The following is a 19,234-nucleotide window of genomic DNA, read 5'->3' on the forward strand; positions in this document are numbered from 1 at the left end:
GGGCTTAGCGTCAGACTGTTTGATCTGGCACCCCATGGCCTTGGGCTGCGCCGCTTTATACAAGCCGGCATCATTAGTGATTGCGATTTAATGAGCCCCCTCTTCTCAGTTTTAAGAACCTGTTCGTGTTAAATGTTGAGCGCTTTTTAACCCTTGCTGCAACCTCTGCGAAATCGGTCCTGTTCTTATTTTATAGATGGTTACACCGAGGCTTCGACGTGTAATGACACTTGCCGGTGTTCACGAAGCCAGTGGGTGCTCAGGACAGGATTCAAAGCCAAGTCTCACTCTGGCATCTGATCTCGGCATTACTGTCCTGCCGGACTGCAGTCTTTTAATCTGAATTCTGAAGTCCAAAAAGCTCAAAAAATTGGAAGTTCTTTTTTTATACCTGCTGCCCAAACTAAGTCCATGGCAAAACCTAGCCTGCAGTGATCTGGGGGCCGTGGTCTTCCCCTGCTCAGTGTCGACGTTCACAGATTGCGCTGTAGCTGTACTGTGTCTGTAGAGTAGACTGTTTCACGCGATGGATGCACGTACTCTTTTTAAAACTGAAAACCTTTCAATTCTGAAAGCCGTCTAGCCCTGTGGATTTCCAGAAGAGACGTGCACCTGACTGCCTCTCACCACCTGGCACCTGCCAGACCGCTGTCACTTCCCCGACCCTCCCTCTTCACCCTACTCCCACCCCCAGCCCCACGCCCCCCACCATGCTGTTGATGTGCTGCTCCTCGTGTGCTCTGGATGTGGAAGTTTAAGCATGTCAACTTTCAGGACCCCTAAAAACTCAGATAATTTTTCAGAATCCTAAGGTCACACTGCTATTTCCAGTTCCAATTCAACACTACAGGGTTCTCGCTTCTTCCACATTCCCTAACTTCCTTCTCCGCCATCATTTTTTTTGTGCTTTTTTTTTTTTTAAAAAATGTCCTTTCTATTTAACCAGGGTACAAGGTATTTCTCCTGGTATGTGCAAACGTACATGCACATTTTAACTTAGATAATAGGTCCTTCATTTTATAATGAGGTTCATTCTGAGTTTTGAAATACCAGCATTTTTAGTGCACTTAAAATGATTCATCCATAAAAGTTATATACAGAACATTTTAGGAATTATATATATATATAATCTAAAGCAGCCTGAATCACCTTAAGTGTTAATCATCTAAGGCCAAATGAATGTGTATGGAGTAAGTGTTGGAAGGTCATTGCTGAGGTATTACACTCCTCTTGCTTTTTTGGAGTATTTCCCTTAGGAGAAAGGGCAAAGGCAGAATTATTGATTAGAGATTTACTGGAGGCCTTCAATATACTACTCACTTAGAATGAGGTAAGTGAGGGATGGGTTAAGAATTTAATCTTTTATTCTGACTTTTTGGGAAAGGGAGAAAGGGGGCAGGGGGCAGTGGAGGGAAGAGGTTCTGCAGATGACTCTCAAAAGTGGGTTCTATGGGACTTCCCTGGCGGCCCAGTGGTTAAAACTCCGCGCTTCCAGTGCAGGGGGGCGCGTGTTCAATCCCTGGTCAGGGAACTATGATCCCACATGCCGCACGGTTTGGCCAAACAAACAAACAAACAAACAAACAAACAAAAACCAGTGGGTTCTTTTATTTCCAGTCTTATTCCGTGAGGACAGGAAAGAATTTGGCTGGAAGTGTTAGAATGGATTTACTTCTGAATCTCTCTTGCTGTCTTCATCACATTTGGAAGAAAGAGGAGAGTTTGGAGGAGAAGATCGCTCGATGAGCCCTGCTTCTCTCTCTCTGGGCTTGGCCCCGAGGTTGCCTATTTCCCAGTGGCCTCCAGGGAATATGGGGCATCAGGCAGGCCTATCCGAATGTGAGAGAGTTGGAACAGACCCATCAGTATCACAGAGGACAGAAGAAGAACTAATGTTCGCCGAACACTTGATCTGTGTCAGGCTCCATACATGTTGTCACATGTAGCCTTTACAAAAACTGACGTTTCATCCCCACCTTACAGCTGAAGGCCGCTGAGCCTCAGAAGTTAAGAAGCTTACCAAGGGTAAATGGAGAAGTCGAGGCTGAAGCACGTTTCTGTCCCCAAAGCTCATGTCTTTTCTATCACATCCTCTGTCCCCCAACTATCACTGGGTTTACAGCAAGGTTGGAGTTTGGGGGCAAGACCAGTCGTGGAACTGCTCTGGTCACGTGGCAGCCGGGGAAAGGGCTCGGGTTCCTCTTTCAGGTGGCCTGGTACCTCTTCTCTCACTGTGCCCTCGTTGCGTACATTGTGTGCACAGCCAGCGCAAGGCAGTCAACAGAAGACTCCCTCTCTGAGCTCTGGCTTCCTAGTCAACACTGTATCTCCGTCCTCTTGGACATGCTGTAGTCCATCCCTCCATTTCTGAGGGCACCTCCCGAGTCCTGTGTCTCGGTCAGAGCTGGGGTCTGTGGCTGCTTCCTGGTCCCTGAAGAAACACATTTGAAGAAAATCTTAGGAAGCAGTCGGCCCGCAGTAGGTGAATCGTTGTGGAATGAATGGGTCTCTTGCCTTCTGGAAACCCCCGTGAACAGGAGTGGGTTTACATGTTCTCCTACTTTTGTACTTGGCAGTTTTCCCACAGCGTTCATTTGAAAACAAATTCAGATTCTGTCCCAGGTTACTTTTATACCGCCACTGGTAACACTAGGGATGTATTTGTGCTGAGGGAAAAACACTGCTTTCAAGGTTGCCTCTTGGAATAAGTGTTCTTTTTCTATTCTAATTAAATTATTTTCTTAAACTTCCTGTTTCAAAGGATAAATATTTAACTAGAGACTGCAATATTACTTAATTTTATCTTCCCAACCAGTCACTGGGCTACCATGAGAACATTTTATTATTCCGTCTGTTAGATTATAAAATCATGGAACATTTTTCATCTCTTAATAGGGAGAGATAATGCATGTGAGAAAACTTCATATATGTTCCTACGAAAGGAGCTTCCTGTGCGCCTGGCTAACACAATGAGAGAAGTTAATCTTCTGCCGGATAACTTGCTTAACCGCCCTTCGGTGGGATTGGTTCAGAGTTGGTAAGTAAATAGTGTGGCTTCAGATAGGTCTGCCCAGAATGCTCTGAACATTTGGCATTGGGACCATTCTCCCTAAAAGTACACGTACTGCTTCTGTGGGAACGAGTCATTCAGGATAGCCGGGTTTCCCAGGTAATTAAAAGTTGGGTTTTTTTTTTTAATTTTAACTGACAGTGTATAATTGTCCTAAGGAAAATACTTTTCAACTGTACTAGACACTTTCTTGACTTTGCAGTTTTTTTTCTGGTTATAAATGTGATTTTTCATTGAAGAAAATGGGAAAGTACAGAAAAATATAGAAGAATAGCAGTGCAGTGTCCCATGTGAGCAGATCTGCAATTCTTTGGATAGGGGGATGTTGCTGCTTTGATCCAGTCTCTGCCGTGTTTTTTCTGTTTTCCTTTTAAAGAAGTTTTTAGAAGACAGTACTTATTTTAGGACAAATTAAGTCATTTAAAGGGGAACCTCCCATGTGAAAAATACGAGCTAGCTGCTGTACCTCATCTCCCCCATGAAAAGTCTGAAGTATCTTCACAGAGTATGTTAGCATTCAGTCAGGTGTAGCTCTGATGCTTAAAGCATGTGCTGTCTAATTGAAGAAGTTGAATTTGTGACTGAACTGCCCACTCAGTAGGCAGAGTGGGATGGGTGAGTGGTGGGAGGGAAGAGCAGGTGGTGTATTTTTAGAAAGGGATTTGCATAGATTTGAGAAGCGCTCGCTTGTCTCCTCTGTATTCTACAAGCAAAGAAGAAGTCCCCGTGGAGAAAGCTGGAGGGGTTCAGGAGGCCAGATGCACAATGTGCTCTCAAGCCAGCACTGAGGAGGTGCCATGGGGGCCCGGGGGAGGGAGGTGCCGACTGTGGTCTGCGCTGCCCCTTGGTGCGGGGGTGGGGGTGGGGGGTGGAACTGACAGGGACAGGGAGAGCACTTCAGGGGATGGGAATGATGTGGACAGATACGGGGAGAGCGGAACCATGAATTAGTTGGCATCTAGAGTATTAACGGAGGCCAGGCTACTGAAAGATGGCCATTCAACAGTCATTCCTCAGTAATACTGATTATAATAAATTCTTAGGGTTGAGAATGAATCATCTGAGAAACACTCTATTGGGTGGTCCGTCCTTGTCCCAGACAAGCAGCAGCCCCTCACCGAGGCAGGCACAGGGGCCCCGGGACCCCAGAGAGCTCAGAAGAGGTGGCGACCATGGCTCCCATCTTAAGGTCACTTGGATTCTACTGTAAACTCGTAGCTTGTTTCAGGAACAGCGAGTACTTGTTTGCATGAGACTTCTTTATTGCTCCAAGACCATGATTAGATCTCCAGCAGAAAGTATATAAGCACTCCTGGGCGCTAGCTACTGTGCTGGGAATTCTAGGTAGGCTAGCTGACTTTCAAGTGCCCAGTCATGGTGGCAGTGACCGTCAAACATTTACTGTCACTTATGTAAAAGTCACTTCAGGGGCTTCAGAGTGAATTGCTGACTCACATTACTGAGTCAGCTCTTTTTTTTTTTTTTTTTTTGGTCTCCTTACTATTTCTCTCCCATAGCCATTGCAAACTTGTGCATGTTACTTCTTCCCTTTCTTTTTTAAACATTCAATTTTGAAATAATTGCGTATTTGACAGAAGGGTTTGCAAGACTAGTAGCAAGAATTCCCATATCCTTGCACCCAGATTCACTAATTGTTAACATTTGGCAACATTTGTTCTATCATTCTCATTCATATTCTCTCTCCCTCTCTCTCTCTCTCTATATATATGTATGGTACACACATAGAATACATTATTTTTTTCTGAACCATTTGGGTTAATGGTCTACATCATGCCCCTTTACCCCTAAATACTTGAGTGTGTATCTCCTTAGAACAACTCTTAGAAAACCACAGTTTGATTATCCAATTTGGGAAATTTAACATTGATACAGTAATATTATCTAATATGTGGACCCTACTGTCTTTCATCACTAGTCCTAATAGTGCTTTTCTTTTTAAGCAATCCCTACCCTCACCCCTGATTTATGAATCCAGCTCAGGATCATGCATTGTGTTTACTTGCCATTTCCTTTTCCTCTTGAAAGCAAATCTTAAGTATAACAGGCCGTGAAGCCCACCTCAGTCAGTGTTGTCCTTGCTTTCTTGACTTTCGGGCCAGGAAGCTCAGCATAATCTTTGACTCCTTTCCATTTATGACTTTGCCCTTTAAATGAACTATCCCCTTCCGGAAGGATGGGAGGCCTGCCTGAAATTCTGCTGATATGTGGCAGGGCAGAGGGCATCACTGTGGATGGCTGACTGTGGCCTCTCAGGGTGGTTTAACCTAGTGATTTTAACAATGTCTAATTCATAGCCTTATATGCCCAGAAACTTTTAAAAAAAATATATACCCAGCAGCGAACATACTTTAGTATCATGCGTTGTCACAGAGTTCAGGTGAGGCTGATTAATAAAACGTCCTTCCTGTTTTATGTATTTATAAGCTTAACAGTCATTTTTAGTTACTGGCGTGCCCTCATCCTCTATCCACAGTGGGATAGTAGGATTAGTAGTCATTAATTATTAGAAATAATTAGAATAAGGGATAATTTTTTCAGGACATGTTAAGACCCAAAGCAGAGCTCATACACCTCTAAGTAATTGGAATCTTTGAATCCCCACCAGATCCGGCAGGTCCAGTCTGGCTGTAGCTGCTGCTGTAATGTGCCTCTCTAAGTCCCATTTTTCCTCTGTCCTCCAGATCTTTGTTGGACATATTATTTCTTATACTGGCCCTGAATGAGATATGTCAGTATTCTTAATCCAGAAGCTGTTTCTGAGGGCCTAAGAGGAATTCTTTGTCCTTCATTACATGTTGATGAAACTAGGTTAACTCTGAGAAGGAACCTTCTTTATTTCTAGCTCTAGGTTCTTTTGTTTCTCCTTTTCCTGCTGTGCCATGCAGCTTGCAAGATCTTAGTTCCCCAACCAGGGATTGAACCCAGGCCCATGGCAGTGAAAGCACCGCGTCCTAACCACTGGACCGCCAGGAAACTCCCCTAGTTCTAAGTTCTTAGCATGCACTTCAGGGTCACACACGTGCTTCTTAAATTTTCTGTGCACTTTTTTGGGTAATCAAACTGTAGACTTGATGTATCAGTTAGGACATGTGTGTTAGGGAGTAGCAGAAAATCCAACTACACCTGGCTTAAGCAATAAATTGTAACTATAAGATCCAGCCATAGGATGAGGTTTTGGTGTTGGTTTGATTCAGAGATTCACGAGATTATCAAGGCCCTACTTTCCATGGGGTCGGCTTCATTTTCTGGCTGGATTTTCTCCTGGTGACAGAATAGCTGCAGCAGTTCCAGGCTTTACATCCATGGACCACATTGTCCAAAAGCAGAGCAAGTTAATTTCTCTCCCAAAGACCGCCGGCAAGTCTGCTCTCTTATTTTACTGGCCTGAATCGAGGCAGTGATGTCCATTCCTGAGCCAATCCCTGTGTTCAGGGAAATGCGACTCAGTGACAGGCTTAGGCCAGAACTATCGGACTAATTAGGAATTAGTGACAAGAGAAATAGGATTACCCAGAGAAAAACAGGGCCACCCAGGAGCTTTGCATGGTATCAGCTTCCCCGGAAGCACTTGGGCTACATGGCGGGTGGAGGGGATTGGATGGATACCTGGGTGGAAATTTAACGTACTTCTAAGGAAAAGGGAAAGGAGGATGGATGTAGGGTAGGCAACTAACACAGTATCTCTTTTTTTCAGGTATATGCAGAGTTTTCTTGAACTTCTAGAATATGAAAATAAGAGCCCTGAGGATCCACATGTCTTGGATAAGTAAGTATGGTACCAAACTTACCTGAAAGTCAAAATAGCTAGGTTAAAAAATGTTTTGGTAAATGGAACTCATGTCATTAAGAACCAAGAAGTACAACTTGGACGAAAGCATTAGGTTTCTTAATGGGTAACAGCTCAACGTTGCAGTTTTTTAAAATTTTGAGTTAAGAATTTAACATAGTACCAAGGGAATAATGACCCTTCCAATTACGCTTCATGATCTAATTCTTAATCCTTGTCTTCTGGTGAACTGGTGCTGGACACTCACTGTAAATATTACAGTAAATGTTCCACCTAGTGGTAGTTTTAAGAATGCACTGGCCCCTGTGTGTACATGAGTTTATGTACTTAGTCCTTTACAATTTGTTTTTAAATTTTCAATGCGATATTACATTTGAGCTCAGAGAATCAATAATGCTTTTATTTTGGAGCAGCGTAAAAGAGTATGCTATTAACATAACAGCTATTCTGAATTCTGTTGCTGCTGTTAGGCACGAAGCCTGCTAAATTCTCATGCTGATGGAAAATATTTCTGGTTTTTCCTTTTCATTTAACCGGGAAACGCTGACCCTAGCTCTGAGTGTGGTTTTTTTCACCCCCAAGAGAAATTGTGTCCCCTTCACATTACTTTCCTCCTCTTTCATGTACCCATCAGTGAATGCATATGGCAGGCCTGTTGTGCTGAGGAATTTCTTTCTAAGTAGAAACCTGACCCACATCATTGTGACACCAAATGCCTTACATGTAGCTGTTCCGTAAAAAGAACTAAGAAGCACCGTGTTCCATAAGAGACCATAGCTGGAGGCATTTAACCCAGCTCTCTCAATTCACAGATAAGAAAACTGAGGTCCAAGATGAGAGCTGACTTCCCCAAGATTGTAACATTAGTTAGGAGCAGAGCTGGATCTGTAAATCATGTTTCCTCTTCCTTGGTACATCGCTCTTTGCAGTGCACCATACCGCCAGAACTGCTGGTCTGAGTCATGAGTAGCTAGCTGAAATGTAGTTACAGATTAAAATACAAAGGGAAAAAAGTCCTGACCTGTTGTATACTTTGCTAGGTGTTTTGCTAATGGGTCTATGAAATGTGGAAAGGGAGGCATTGGATTAGAGCCCCCAGCTGTAGTGTTTTCCTTGTTGTAAGCCCTTGCTGTCATTTAAGTTATCAAAGTTAAATAAATCGAACTCAGAAGTTTGGTTTCTCAAAAGTCATTAGCTAGTGACAGTTTGGCTGATATCCTCCAAATTAGGACTGACCTCTATAGCTTCAAATTTTGGGATATAGATTTGTGGAAGTTTATGATATTAAATTTCTGCTGTGTGTTTCCTGGAGTCCTGTCTCAGTTTCTGGAACAGGTTATCAGTCAGATGCGATTTATGGACGCGAGCCTGCTTTGGAAACTGCCAAGTGCTGGATCCAATGTGTACGAGATTGTAATGATAATAGCTCTCGCTCAGTGACGTTTAGTAACTTGTCCAGGTTGCCGTGAAGCTAGTTAAGAGACTTGGGATTGTAGAAGCCTGAGTTTGCAGTGAAGGAAGGAGTGGAGAGTTCTGCCCATCGTAGCAGCCTTTTCTTATCAGTGAGAGGTTATATAGCAGTCATGGGCAGGGAAACCACTTAAGTAAAGTGAAAGTAGCTTAGAGGACAAGGATGTTTGTCGTAATGATAAAGTTTAGAAGAGCCCCAGAAGATTGGGGAAGTAGTCTGAGAATTGAACCGTTGAAGCAAGTCTCCTCCCCTCAGATAAGTTGAGGCACTTTTCTACTGTAATGAATTGTTTCAGTTTAGTAATATTTAATTTATGAATATGGTGGGAAGAGCATTATGTAAAGGATAAATGGTCCATTAGAAAATTTCTTGAGAATATTATGACCTTATAATTTCTGAGTTGATTTATTCATCTTTGCTGTCTTTGCACATATGTATTTGTTACAGAAATATTTCATCATTGAGAAAAATAAGACTATTTGGGTAAATAAGGTTACTCCAAATTTCCATTACTGGGGGCCAACCACTGTTAACATTTTCCTTCCATTTACACTTTTAACTAGGCATATATATTTCTATATGTGTAGAATGTGTGTGTGTGTGTGTTTTACAAAAATAACAGTGTCAGCGTTATAGATCTACACCATTATTAGTAGTTTCATAGTGGTCCATCTGCAGATAGCTCATGTGGTTTGACCTCCTGTCATTGGGTTTTAGAACAGTTCGTGGTTTTCTTGCTACTATAAGCAGTGCTCTAAAGAACAGCTCTTAAATACAGCTGTTGGCCTTGTCCAGTTATTTTCCTAGAATCAACTCCTGGGAGTGGAATGACTTTCTTTGGCTGCTCAGTTGCCCCTAGAAATGCATCAGTTATGCTCCCACACTCTGGCTGACAGTGGTTATTCTTTGCCAGTCTGTAAGCGGAGAATAGTGCTGCATTGTTTTAATTTGCTTTTCTTTTATTATTTGGAAGGTGAAGTTGTTGGTGCTTGCGTTTCCTCTGGTACATTTTCTATTGATACCAGGCCCCTTGCCTAGTTTTCTGTTAGGGTGGTCATCTTTTCCTTCACTAAGAATAGTAACTCTTGTGAATATATTTTTCCCAGCTTTCACTTTTTCTTGACTTTATAATGTGTGTCCCTATAAAATTGCTGAAATCCTGCATAGCCCTATTATTTGTTTCATCATGGTTTCTGCCTTTGGTATTAGAACAGCCTCCCTTTACTCCAAGGTTATATACTTATTCAGCTGATTTTCTTTTTCCTTTTCTACAATTTCACCCTTTCACATTTAAGTCTTTTAACCCATTTTGGGGCTTAAAGTTTAAAATTGAGGTGTGACTTAAATTGTTAGCCAGCTGTCCCAGCTAATTTGTTTCCCTACTGATTTACATTGTCACTTTATCGATATGCTGAATTTTTACACACACAGACTCATTCACCCTTGATCCTGGTTCCAGGCTTTTTATTTGGGTCCATTGACTTGTCTTTCTGTTCTTAGTTACCATTCTCAATATACTTTTCCCTCTGCACTTTTACAGTAATATACTGGAATTCTTGAATAGGTTTGTCTTAATCACCATTGTTCTGTCTACATTTCATCACCATATTTTACTGCTGAGAGAAATTCGTTTCAAAATTTTATTCTTAAAACGTTTGACATTATTTCTTCATGGAAGCTATTTCTTTAAGACTCCATAATAAATCCTTGGAGATTTTTGGGATTGTCTTCATGTTGTCAGAAGAAATTTTAATATATTCTGTAATTATGTATTCAGCAAACAGTTATAGAATCTGTTTTATTAGTAATCACTTATCTGGAAAGTCAGTGGATTCCTAAAAAGGCATTTGAGCATTTTTTTTCTTTATTAGAACCTTCTACTTTTTGTATCTCTGAAGGAAGACTTTCTGTAGAAAGTTTCAAGCAAAAACTGAGTAATACTTTAGTTTCTCGTGAGTACTTCCTTGTAGCCTATGATGATAATGATGTCTCTGCCTTATAAAATAAATGCCAACAGGTAAATAGTACTGAGATAGACCTGGGAAGTTTATACATTAGCCCATGAGATTTTGACCATTTTGACCGTTTTTTTCTTTCCTTCCCACACAGCTTTCTACAAGTTCTAATTAAAGTCAGAAACAGACACAATGATGTGGTTCCTACAATGGCCCAAGGAGTGATCGAGTACAAGGAGAAGTTTGGGTTTGATCCGTTCATTAGCAGTAACATCCAGTATTTTCTGGACCGGTTTTATACCAACCGCATCTCTTTCCGCATGCTTATTAACCAGCACAGTAAGTTGGCTTTTCTTGGTCCAGTTTTGAAAAGATAACCAGAGTGATTTCTCCGAAATGTTTTCCTGTTGCTTCATTTTTAATTTACTGATCTGCATTTTTGTCTAGAAATTTCATTTCTAGTTCAGTTTCTCCTAAGTGAGTCCTGTCTATGAAAAAGCTAATCATTAGAACTCTCTGTTAAAAGAAATCCTTGAAAGGCTTTTTGGGTGCTCATATTTGAGACAGGACCACTGCCTGCCTTTTAAGCCTCTCCTGTTACATTCCTGGTGGGGGTGAGGGACCGGCTTTCATGGCAGCCTGGTGTTCATCTCTGAATACTTGCAGTGTCTCTAGGGTCTGTCCTAGTCTTCATTCAGGATGTCACATGTTTTCCTTTTTGGTTTTAAAAACATTGATACTAACAATATTGAACTGACAAGTTGGCAATATGAGCATGGATCTTTTATTTCACAGTGATCAGTGAAATCAGATTAAGCGGGTTTGTCAAACCCTAATCTTGTATTGAGAGTTTTAGTCTCCTCTCTAGGCTGATAAGCAGATAAGAAAAAAAAACAACAACTAAAATTCTCTTCACAAAAACTTTTAAACTGATTTTCAGCGTGTTTCTTTGTCGGATTTCATAATTCTTATGAAAAAGCATCCAGATGTCTAGCGTCTAATTCACCCTCTCTGTTGAGTCAGAAAATGGACAGAGCATCTTTATTTTACTAATGTGTTTTATTTGGATAACCAAATGTTATGCAGCTGTTAAATGTGGGTTTGTTCTAAATGTGTGTCTGTTTAAAATGTAAATGTTTGACAGTTTACAGGAAATTTATAGGGGAAAAAAGAGAACCCAAATACTATTTAAACTACTTAGATAACTACAGTTTCTTTCTGACCTACATATGTGTGTCTACATATATACGTACATGTTTTTCGATCGTTGACTAAGTTTGCACACCTCTTGGTTTTCTTCCACTTAATTAGTTGGCACTTTATGTAATGGCCTAATGCCCATACTTGTCCTTTTTCATAATTAAAATCTCTACCTATTTTATTTAAACATTCTCCTTTTGTGGAGTCTAAGTTATTCCCAATTTTTGTTTGATTTAAAAATAGCTACACATACAAACATTTGAATTCAGATTACTTTTTTCTTTGGGGGTCCTTTTGGTTTTTTTCAGAAGTAAAATTGTGCAAACCTTGTATATTATGAAAGTAGTTAAATGTACTCTTAAAAACGCTTGCACAAATAGCGTTCGTGTGTAGTACGGTGAAAAATAAGCTCCACAGTGGAGGCATTTGAGGTGCTCATGGCGAAGACCCTGTGCAAGCCTGGTCTAATGGTGCAGACTGCATTTTCTAAATATTTAGTGAATGTTGGAATAAATGTCTAGGGTGGTGCTGAGAAGGTGGGTAAACTTGGCTGAGGATGAAAGGAAGTTTTTTTCATCCAAGTCACGCTGTGTTGGGGAGAGCGGGTTGGGTACCCGGCCCATGTCGCTGCTTTAGGACCTGCTAACTGCACCTGGCAGATTTCACAGCACATCCTTCCTCCTCAGTTGTCTGATAGCTGATCACCCACCAGTTGAGTGGATTCTGTTGCTCTGAGTCACTGTGGATGCTAAAACGGTTTTCACAATAAGAAAATCTTTTCAAAACTTACAAGCCCCATATTTCTCTGCCTGACCATCCTAGCCTGCTGTGTTTTTAATCCTCTCCCTTTTCTCTTGTGTTTGTTTAGCACTACTGTTTGGCGGTGACACCAATCCTGCGCATCCCAAACACATAGGAAGTATTGATCCCACTTGCAACGTGGCTGATGTTGTGAAAGGTAAGGAGGCCAATGTAACGTTAGCGGTTGTGGTTCCAGTAGGATTGTGGTTTCGTTGAGGCAGCTTGGCTGTAGGGTTATGGCGCTGAACTGTTTGCCGGTTCATCAGGCCACTCTGGGCCCAAGCCATTTGATCCAGATATGCCTTGTTCCTTCTAGGTGGCTCAGGAAGCGATGCATAATTAGTAATGTTCAAAATCGGAGTTTCTACTTCATTGACTAAGGCTTTTCTTATAGTTCTAGCTAAACAGTAAATATTTATTAGCTTAAGAGTCTAAGTTTCAATTGCCACCACTGTCTGAAAATTTCAGAGAATGCAAACCCCTGTTATAAGATTCAGCTGAATTCACGTGTTTGTAAAATGTATATATCTTTCTGACATGCACTCCAGGTTTTAGAATCTACATGGCATTTGGGCTTCACGGGTTCACTGGATGTGGAGCTGGACTCTGTTCCAGCAGCCTCAGGGTAGAACAGAACCCTAGAGCCATATGTTCCTAGTGCCTGGGCACTTGGAATTTGAACAGCAGTCTCCTCATTTTTCATTTAAGATCAATGCTAGCTCCAGAAAGCCCTCCTGGTTGTAAGTGATCCGCCAGGTTCCTGGACCTCTTCAGTTTTCTTCGGTGTTAGGGTTATTCTCTGCAGCCTCAGATCCCCAGACTGTCCCCTTTCCTAGATTGTGTCTCCTGCTGTGGCCCTCCTCTCCTTATCTAAACACACACCTTACTAGTTTCAGGACCATAGCTCTCTCCAGTCTTCATTGGGATCTCTGTTGCTCTTACTTTTTCTGGATTGTGTAGCTAAATGACTAGGAGGCAGACGAGGGCCTTGTCTCCTTGGCAGAGCTCTCAGGCCTGCCTCAAGCAGAGTGACCTTTGCTCTTGGAGCTTGGAGGGCCAAGGGACGGTGCCCCATGTGGGCAGCCTCCCCAGTGGGGGAACAGACCAGATCTTCAGCCGCTACAGCTAAGGAAAACCTGTGCTGTTTGATTACCCTGGGCATCCCCCTGGTGGCCTTAGCTCAGGCTAGGCTTGTCAGGCTGCCCTGGCCTCTGTTTAGTTAGAAAACATGTACTCACATTACTTCAGTTACAAGTGAATAGGCTCAGCTTCAGCACCCTAAGAACCCTGTATGTAGGTTTCTCTCTCACAAGATAACCCTCTGCAGGCCCCCAGCAGGGAAGGGAAGCAGGTTTGGTCTTATCACCACTTGTATGTTCATCTGGCCCTAGCCAGTGGCTTTTATGATTCAGAAAACCTGGTTCAGATAGTTGACTGCCCTTAGGGAAAAAAAAAGGTACACATTCATAAAGCAAAAGTGCATTGTAATATGTTGCATATGTGCCTTTTCTCTTGAACTGCAAGCAATTTGAAGTCAGGGTATTTGTCTTATACTTGTTTTGTGACTCGCATAGGACTTAGTATATGCCTGTGTAGATGGTCAATAAATATTCCTTGGCTTGAGAAATGTTCAGCTTTTCGGTACTTTACTTTTAAAAAAGCTTTATTGTGGTACAATTCACATGCCATACGATTCACCCATTTAAAGTGTACAATTCAGGGGTTTCTAGTTTATTTACGGAGTTGTGCAACCATCACCATAATCCAATTTTAGGACTTTTTCATCACCCCAAAAGAAACCCCATAGCCATTAGCAGTCACTCCCTACTACCCCTCTCCCCAGCCCTAGGCAACCACTAATCTATTGGGTTGGCCAAAAAGTGCCTTCCGTTTTTAAGTAAAAATAAAAGACACATTTTTCATTTTCACCAAGAACTTTATTGAACCACATATTCACCCTTTTGTTCCACTACCTGCTGCCATTTTTCAGGCAACTTTGTAATTCCATCTTACCAGAACTTTTTATCTTTGAGCAAAGAACTGTTTCAGGTGCCTTTGAGTCTTCCAGGGAATTGAAATTTTTTCCATTAAGAGAATTTTGTAAAGACTGAAAGAAATTGAAATCCAAAGGTGCAATGTCTGGTGAATACAGCCGATGAATCAGAACTTCGCAGCCAAGCTGTAACAGTTTTTGCCTGGTCATCAAAGAAACGTGTGGTCTTGCGTTATCCTGATGGAAGATGATGCGTTTTCTGTTGACTAATTCTGGACGCTTTTTGTCTAGTGCTGCTTTCAGTTGGTCTAACTGGGAGCAGTACTTGTTGGAATTAATCGTTTGGTTTTCCAGAAAGAGCTGATAATAGAGGACTCCCTTCCGATCCCACCATATACACAACATCACCTTCTTTGGATGAAGACCGGCCTTTGGTGGGGTTGGTGGTGGTTCATTTCGCTTGCCCCACAATCTCTTCTGTTCCACATTATCGTACAGTATCCACTTTTCATCGCCTGTCACAATTTGTTTTAAAAACGGAACATTTTCATTACGTTTAAGTAGAGAATCACATGCCAAAATACTGTCAAGAAGTTTTTTTTCACTTAACTTATGTGGAACCCAAACATCAAAGCAATTCATGTAACCAAGCTGATGCAAATGATTTTCAGTGCTCATGTTGGATATTTTGAGCATGTCAGCTATCTTCCACGTGGTATAACGTTGATTGTTCTCAATTAACATCTTGATTTGATCGCTATCAACTTCAACTGGTCTACCCAACCGTGGAGCATCTTCCAGCGAGAAATCTCCAGCACGAAACTTCGCAAACCATTTTTGACATGTTCGATCAGTTACAGCACCTTCTTCATATACTGCACAAATCTTTTTTTGCGTTTCAGTTGCATTTTTACCTTTCTGGAAATAATAGAACATAATAGGCCGAAAATGTTGCTTTTTTTCTTCCATCTTCAATATTTAAACGGCTACGCAAAATTTCACCAATTTTGATGTCTTTTTTTAAGTGCACGCTGATATGACAGCTGTCACATACAATCTAACAAAATTGTTTCAAATGAAGTTAAAGACCATTAAGTGCTACTACTCGAGCCATCTTACGGAAAAAACTAAACAAACCTTTTGGCCAATGCAGTACTTGGCTGTCTCTATAGATACTCCTTTTCTGGACCTTTCATATAAACGAAATCATACAGTATGTGGTCTTTTGTGAATGGTTTCTTTCACTTAGCACAATGTTTTCAAGTGTCATCCATGTTGTAGCATAAACCGGTACTCTGTTTCTTTCTATGGCCAAGTAATATTCCACTGCATGGATAGACTGCATTTTGTTTTATCTATTCATCAGCTGATAGACATTTAGGTTAGCTAGGTGACCCTGGACATGTTACATAACCTCTTTGGGCGTCAGTTTCGTCATCAATAAAATGGTGCTCTTGGCAATTTAGCTGTGTCCTAGGGTTAAGTGAGATAATACACGTAGCGCTCCTGAAGCAGCACCAGCACCCAGGAAGGGCTGTAGGTAGACAAGTTCATGAGCATCCTTGGGCCTCATGTGAGTCATTTGCCTTCTCATTTATACCATTGATTATATAATAAGTTGGTGCCTTTGCTTTTGTTTCTGGCATAAATTATAAAATATTTTAAAACATTTAGGACATTTATAAGACACTTGAATATTTGATGAAATATTTCAAGAAATATCGTTGATTTTCTTTAGGTGTCATATTGGTATTGTGGTTATTTTTTTTTAAGGTGTCCTAGCTTCAAGAGAGGTATTTGGGAATATCACACATGATATCAAATGCCTTGTGGGATTTGCTTCAAAATTATCAAGAGGTAGGGCAGTGAAAAAGATCAGGCTGTGTTGAGAAGTGTTGAGGCTGGCGATGAGTGCACTAGGATTCTCTGCACTGTGCTCTGCACTTCCGTCAACGTTTGCAATTCTTCATAATGAAGTTGTAAAAATGTACTCCCTTTAAAAAAAAATGGTTCTGAAGAACCTAGGGGCAGGACAGAAATAAAGTCGCAGACGTAGAGAGAGAATGGACTTGAGGACACGGGGAGGGGGAAGGGTAAGCTGGGACGAAGTGAGAGTGGCATGGACATACATACACTACCAAATATAAAATAGCTAGCTAGTGGGAAGCAGCCGCATAGCACAGGGAGATCAGCTCAGTGCTTTGTGACCACCTAGAGGGGTGGGGTAGGGAGGGTGAGAGGGAGACGCAAGAGAGAGGAGATACGGGGATATATGTATACATATAGCGGATTCACTTCGTTATACAGCAGAAACTAACACACCATTGTAAAGCAATTATACTCCAATAAAGATGTTAAAAAATTGGGCTTCCCTGGCGGTGCAGTGGTTGAGAGTCTGCCTGCCGATGCAGGAGACACGGGTTCGTTCCCCGGTCCAGGAAGATCCCACATGCCGCGGAGCGGCTGGGCCCGTGAGCCATGGCCGCTGAGCCTGCGCGTCCGGAGCCTGTGCTCCACAACGGGAGAGGCCACAGCAGTGAGAGGCCCGCGTACCTCAAAAAAAAAAAAAATCATACTCCTTTTTATCATCTCATTGTTTCTTCACAAAAAGTGTCTCACTAATTTTTTAGAGAGATTTTAACCATGAGTCAGTGTAAGTAGAGAAGTAACGGACTGTTCTTGGCAGTTGTTAGGGCAGAGGGATGAAGCAGCGCTCAAGTGAATCAGAGGATGAGGCTGGACGCTGGAGGAGAGCAGAAGCCATTGTTTTGAGCATTTACTGTCTGTGTGGCTCTTACTGGACTTATTACATCCTGCCTGGTCTTGGCATCGTTCTGTACTTCTGTTGGTCTCTCTAATGGGGGTGTAAATTCCTCAAGGGCTGGAATTACTCTCATCCACGCTTGCATCACTCCTCTCAGGGACAGAAGTTTCATACCAAACACTAGCGGAAGATTGTGTGCAAAACGGTTGGATCAGTATTTGAAAGAAAGAAACTAGAAGTTTGTGCCTCCTGCTTTCTTTGGCCTTTTTAGTCGAGGTTTTGACCCTGGGCCAGGTCGCCTCCCAGCCTCTCCCTCTTCCCGCGCTCACTCACAGCTTTATCTTCACTCTTTCTCCTGCCCCTTTTGCCTTTATACCCAATGAGTCCACCAGTTACCATGAACACATTTTACTCCATCCTCTCACGTAACCATTCCTACCACTCATCTGGCACAACTTAAAGCCTGGGCTCCTGGCAAAGCTGTATCCCATGATGATCACCCCCCCATGCCCCTCTGCCACGGGGCCTGTCACCTCCCCCAGCACACTTCCACCCTCACACTCATGGGGCGAGGGGCAAGGACTGCGCTGCTGCCTGTTCCCCACCGCTTCTTTCAAACCGTGTTTTTCATTTCTTCATAGCCTCTTTCCTTAAGACCACAGTGGAGGCTGGTTTCAGATTCTGAAACTGCATGAACCCGCAAAGCAACTTCCACATCATCAGCTCTTCTGCCGCCTTCATTCCCTTCATAAATCATAAATCATACCCACAGCACACTGAGGATGCTTGGCTTGTACATACTTTCTAGAATGCCCTGATGCTTCTTCCACTTGGTGAGACATACGCTTACTAAGGGTCACTTACTTGTCCTCACACCGTTGGTGTAAGTTATACCACATGAATATGTATAAATATACATAATTTATTTATACGTTATGTAAACTGAAGAAATGTGAGTACAAAAAAGAGACTTATTTCCATAAAAATCAAGTCGAATGCTTTGGAAAGACTTGATAAAGAAGAGATTCTTAAAAATGTCATGAAATGACTGTGAACAAGATAACTTTTAGGTGACAGGGCGGCACTGAGTAAAAATCCCAGAAGGAATCTGCACTCGGATTGCTTGACAAGTATCTTTAAGTTTCTTGCACTTTAGAGAAATAGGAATTGGAATTCATAGATGTGTGTGATATTGTTTATCTAAGAAGTATCATCTGGAACCCCAAGCTGACGCCTCTTCAAAGGAGAGACATTGGCCTTATATGAAAAGATTGGTAGAGGAATACATTGTGTATTCAAATGTGTATTTTAAGTTAATGTTTACAATTGTAGTCATTTTATGGTTTCCCACTATCCAGCTTTTTTGTCAGTCATCCAACTTCTGTTTCCGTTTTGGTCAGTCAAGAGGACTAATACCGTATTACCAAAATAATAAAAAGTGCTCATTGAAGAAGATTGAGAAAATGTGGGAAAAGAGAGAAGAGACTAAAAATCACCTGTCTTCATAACCCAGCAAGGACATTGTTTTATATTGAATTCATACCAACTTTACAGATAGCAACTGTGAATAATGTGTCTCTTCATATGAAATCCGTAGTACTTGTGTATTTCCCCATCTCCAGCACTAATGCCCACCACACACCGCCTTCCTGGATGAATTCAGTGTCTGATCTGCTATACTGATGACCTCTATATTCAAAGAGTTTTCCCAGCTAGGTGTATATAATCTTTATTCCTCAATGAGATGTTAGTCTTAAATCAGTTACCTTTCCTACCATGGCAAAATTGGCTAGGCACCCTAGCAGGAAGCCTGAAGGTCTCTTTCCTCCCCGTGGAGAAAGCATATTTTAATAGCTTTCTGTTTCATGCCCTGTGGACCCCACTTTTAATTCTCTAAGTGTCTGCATACCGAAGCAGAAGCTCTTTCTGGCTCAAAATAAGACTGAGAAAAAAATAAACAAGGCAGACAGCACGAACTATCAGAAGGCCTGGAAGTTCTTCCATGTCTTCTAGCAAAAAGGCACTGGAGTCTCCGCCCCCAAATGCCCCAGGGACAATAGTCAGAGAGTCCCAAAGGGCCCACGCCTCCCCAGCTCTTCTTCCCAATACCCCCGAATGCTGTCAAGGAGAGGAAGAGATGTGTGTCAGCTTCCTTCAACTCTCAGTAACGTC

The 19,234-nt window shown here is 41.9% G+C and overlaps 1 protein-coding gene across 1 annotated transcript in view; it reads left to right on the forward strand.

Moving 5' to 3' along the window:
* The window catches only part of PDK3 (pyruvate dehydrogenase kinase 3), a 70,130-nt gene that overhangs the window by 20,047 nt on the left and 30,849 nt on the right, over positions 1-19,234 (forward strand). The window contains exons 2-5 of the mRNA XM_082864750.1: positions 2,896-3,037; positions 6,786-6,857; positions 10,459-10,643; positions 12,373-12,462. Of these exons, the coding sequence (XP_082720876.1) occupies positions 2,896-3,037; positions 6,786-6,857; positions 10,459-10,643; positions 12,373-12,462 (489 nt within the window). The remainder of the gene's footprint in view (positions 1-2,895; positions 3,038-6,785; positions 6,858-10,458; positions 10,644-12,372; positions 12,463-19,234) is intronic.

Source organism: Leucopleurus acutus (genome assembly GCF_964270905.1).
Source record: "Leucopleurus acutus genome assembly, chromosome: X".
NCBI classification, from domain to species: Eukaryota; Metazoa; Chordata; class Mammalia; order Artiodactyla; family Delphinidae; genus Leucopleurus; species Leucopleurus acutus.